Below are 3,606 nucleotides of genomic sequence, written 5' to 3'. Positions count from 1 at the left end.
GTGTGGCGGGGGGTGGGATCCGGCCTTCACGGGGGTTACTTTTCGTGTGACACGCGCTTATTCCCTGCAACTCCTCTTCAACTTTGTGGGCGTCTGTCACGGCATCGCATGCACAAAACCACAAACACATCACAAGTCTCCCAAGGCCTTTAATTCTCAGGGGCGACTGGGGAGGCCAGTTACCTGCTGGCGTCTTCCTAGTGGTCCAGGCTCCGTTTGGCCACAGGGATGCCGGGATGCCGGGAGCACTCAGCCCCGCGCCCTAGTGCAAGAAAGAGCAGCTGCGGAGGAGACGGTCTCGGCTCAGACCCGGGCCCAGCCCGGGCCCCGCGGAACCGTGCCGGGGAAGCTGGGGTTTCGCTGCCGGAGGCATCCTGGCTGCCGCTTTCTGGAGCTTGGAATTTGATAAATATAGCCTGGCGTTTGCCCTCGAATTAGACTCCGTTTCCTTATTTAGCCCCTGCACAATGATTTTAGATGATGTCACTTAGAGCTAAACGAGAAAATTGATCTCAGATTTGCTTGGCCTCTAAAGCTTGGTTAAGCAGATTGAGAATTAAAAAGACAGAGGGAAAAAGCGAAGGGGTGAGGGTGGAGGGGAGGGATGTGTGCGCCCCGGAGTGTGTGCGCCGAGGGGAGGGCGCGCGGCGCGGTGGAAGCGCCCCCGCCTCTCTCTGGGCGGGGGAACGTCCCTCACCAATGAGAAGTAGTCGCCGACTGCAGAGGAAAAAAAAAGTTTTCCTGTTGACTGTTGGAAGCGAATTGAGCAATTATCTAGTTTACCTTCTCCTCTTGGAAGTTAACGATTGGCGAGATCTTGGCTGCGTTATTGACACAACACTTTCTATTGATAGAAATAAGTAGTGATTGTCCCTGAGTCATTGGTGCGCCGAGAACTCTGCGATGGGATGGCGGGAGTCCATTGGGCTGGGCAGGCAGGTTCGGCTGGCGATGCTGGGGAGGAGGAGGAGGAGGCTGCTGGTGGTGATCGCGCCCGTCCCCCTCTCCGCAGGTCTGTGACAAGCAGAGAACAAGGCAACGACAGCGCAGCCCGGCCTCGGCTGACGGACGCGGGTGGCTCCGACATGGACAGTGGCTGCCACAACGCGACCGCCAAAATGTTAGCGACTGCCCCGGCCCGGGGCAGCGCGATGAGCACCTCCAAACCCTTGGCTTTCTCCATCGAGCGGATCATGGCGCGCACCCCGGAGCCCAAGGCCCTGCCGGTCCCCCACTTCCTGCCGGGAGCCGTGCCCAAGGGGGACTCCAAGCACCCGCTGCATCTTAACCCGTCGATCCCTTGCATGATCCCCTTCGTGCCGGTGGCGTACGACACGAGCCCCAAGGCTGGACTGACAGGCTCGGAACCGCGGAAGGCGAGCCTGGAGCCTCCCGCGGCTCCGGCGGCGGGGTCCGCAGCGGCGCCCGCCGCGCCCGCGTTCAGCTGCAGCGACCTGCTCAACTGCGCGCTGGGTCTCAAGGGCGACCTGGCCCGCGACGCGCTGCCGCTGCAGCAGTACAAGCTGGTGCGGCCGCGCGTGGTCAACCATTCTTCCTTCCACGCCATGGGAGCCCTGTGCTACCTGAACCGCGGCGACGGCCCGTGCCACCCGGCGGCGGCGGGAGTGAACATCCACCCGGTGGCCTCCTACTTCCTCAGCTCCCCTTTGCACCCGCAGCCAAAAACGTATTTAGCCGAAAGGAACAAACTGGTGGTCCCGGCCGCGGAGAAGTACCCCTCGGGCGTAGCTTTCAAAGACTTGTCCCAGGTTCAGCTGCAGCATTACATGAAGGAAAGCGCGCAGCTCCTGTCGGAAAAGATCGCCTTCAAAACCTCCGACTTCAGCCGAGGCTCTCCGAACGCCAAACCCAAAGTTTTCACGTGCGAAGTGTGTGGAAAGGCAAGTACTAGGAAGAAAGGAGTTCTTCCTCCCCCCGCCCCCCCCCCCCCCGCTCCTTCCTTCCTTTTAAATTTTATTTCGTAATTATATGTATACAGTTGTTATAGGGTGATCTCCTCCCTCCGCCCGATTTTATTTCACAGTCCCTACGCGTTGGACTAACCTGTTCTACATGATGTTTCACTTTAAGGTCTTTAACGCTCACTACAACTTAACCCGTCACATGCCGGTGCATACGGGAGCCAGGCCCTTCGTGTGCAAAGTGTGTGGAAAGGGGTTCCGGCAAGCCAGCACCCTGTGCCGGCACAAGATCATTCACACCCAGGTATGTCCATCGGTCTGCATGTCGCCTGGTTTGTAGAAAACGGCCCATCAACTCGTACACTTCGCTGCAAGGTTTGTTTGGAATGGGCCAGCTGGACACAGGGATTTGCCTTTGTTCTTCTTAAAAGCGCGAGGGAGAGCATGGCTGGGTGTCTGCGTTTACAGGACTGCACTTGATAACAAAACGCTGTAACTTTTTTTGCTTTCCCTCCCTCCTGTTTAGGAAAAACCTCACAAATGTAACCAGTGTGGCAAAGCATTTAACAGAAGCTCCACTTTGAACACGCACACCCGGATACACGCGGGCTACAAACCGTTCATATGTGAATTCTGTGGCAAAGGATTTCATCAAAAAGGTATCAAATCATGGAGCCGTCTTCACGGCGGTCTTACCAAAAACCCCAATTGTTTGGGGGATGTTTTAGAAAATGGTTTTTAAAGCGCAGCTGGTTAACTGGCGTGTGTGTTGCCATCCCAACCTCCTAGCTGGAAGTCGGGTTAGTCTTAGAGAAAGGAAGGCTGCCTATACCAACCGGGTATTTTTCCTAGCTACTTCCTCTCATTTTAGGTAATTGGATTAATGAATACAATGAAAGGTGGAGGGAAGGGCCTCATTGCTGCTGTTTATAAATAAACGCGGGGAGAGAAGTGCAGGCGCCGCCGAGCTCTGCCCTGGCTGCGGGCTGTCCGAGCTGCGGCAGCGCTTCCTCCTGCCGGGCCCTTCCACCCCTCCGCGCCCTCAGGTTCCAGCCCTCTTTTCAAATCCGCCTTCCTGTCGTTTGTGTCTTTCAGGGAATTACAAAAACCACAAGCTGACCCACAGTGGGGAGAAGCAGTTCAAGTGCAATATCTGCAACAAAGCTTTCCACCAGGTCTACAACCTCACCTTCCACATGCACACCCACAATGACAAGAAGCCCTTCACCTGCCCCACGTGCGGCAAGGGCTTCTGCAGGAACTTTGACCTCAAGAAGCACGTCCGCAAGCTGCACGACAGCAGCCTGGGGCTGGCCCGCACTGCGGCCTGGGAGCCCGGCGCCGACCCGCAGCCCGCCGCGCAGCAGCCGACTCCCGCCCCGCCGCTGCCGCCGCAGCTGCCGGCTCCGGGGCCTCTGCAGCCCGGGCTCCATCCGAGCCACTAGTGATCAAGGCCAAAGTCCCGTCCCAGTGCAGCCCAGCTCCCCAACACCGAGGCGGCGGCAGAGTGGAGCTGGACCCCGATCCGAGCTGGTCTGCAGACCCCAGGGCATGCTGGGCCCCACACATTGGCCCCGACCAGAAGCTGCTGCATTGCTCAGCCTTTCGCCTCTTGCATGCCCCTGATACATGTCTCTGTGTATTATATTCTATACCATAGGCACTGACAAGTATGAAAAAATTG

The 3,606-nt window shown here is 57.7% G+C and overlaps 1 protein-coding gene across 1 annotated transcript; it reads left to right on the top strand.

Moving 5' to 3' along the window:
• Positions 1-1,085: 1,085 nt before the first annotated feature.
• Positions 1,086-3,367, top strand: FEZF1 (FEZ family zinc finger 1). The gene is made up of 4 exons (XM_070425006.1): positions 1,086-1,901; positions 2,092-2,226; positions 2,449-2,581; positions 3,018-3,367. The coding sequence occupies exons 1-4, from the start codon at positions 1,086-1,088 to the stop codon at positions 3,365-3,367; spliced, it is 1,434 nt and encodes a 477-aa protein (XP_070281107.1).
• The last annotated feature ends 239 nt before the right edge of the window (positions 3,368-3,606 follow it).

Source organism: Myotis yumanensis, unplaced genomic scaffold (genome assembly GCF_028538775.1).
Source record: "Myotis yumanensis isolate MYYU_CA2020_CCGP unplaced genomic scaffold, mMyoYum1.0.hap1 SCAF_9, whole genome shotgun sequence".
Taxonomy (NCBI): Eukaryota; Metazoa; Chordata; class Mammalia; order Chiroptera; family Vespertilionidae; genus Myotis; species Myotis yumanensis.
The sequence above is the reverse complement of the archived record's forward strand: the minus strand, read 5'-3'. Positions and strand labels throughout refer to the sequence as shown.

What these genes read in the sequence shown, in the direction of transcription:
- FEZF1 (XM_070425006.1), top strand. Translation starts at nt 1,086, where the DNA reads ATGGACAGTGGCTGCCACAACGCGACCGCCAAAATGTTAGCGACTGCC. An exon ending in CGTGCGAAGTGTGTGGAAAG is followed by an intron (nt 1,902 to 2,091) that starts GCAAGTACTAGG and finishes TTTCACTTTAAG; the next exon opens with GTCTTTAACGCTCACTACAA. An exon ending in ACAAGATCATTCACACCCAG is followed by an intron (nt 2,227 to 2,448) that starts GTATGTCCATCG and finishes CCTCCTGTTTAG; the next exon opens with GAAAAACCTCACAAATGTAA.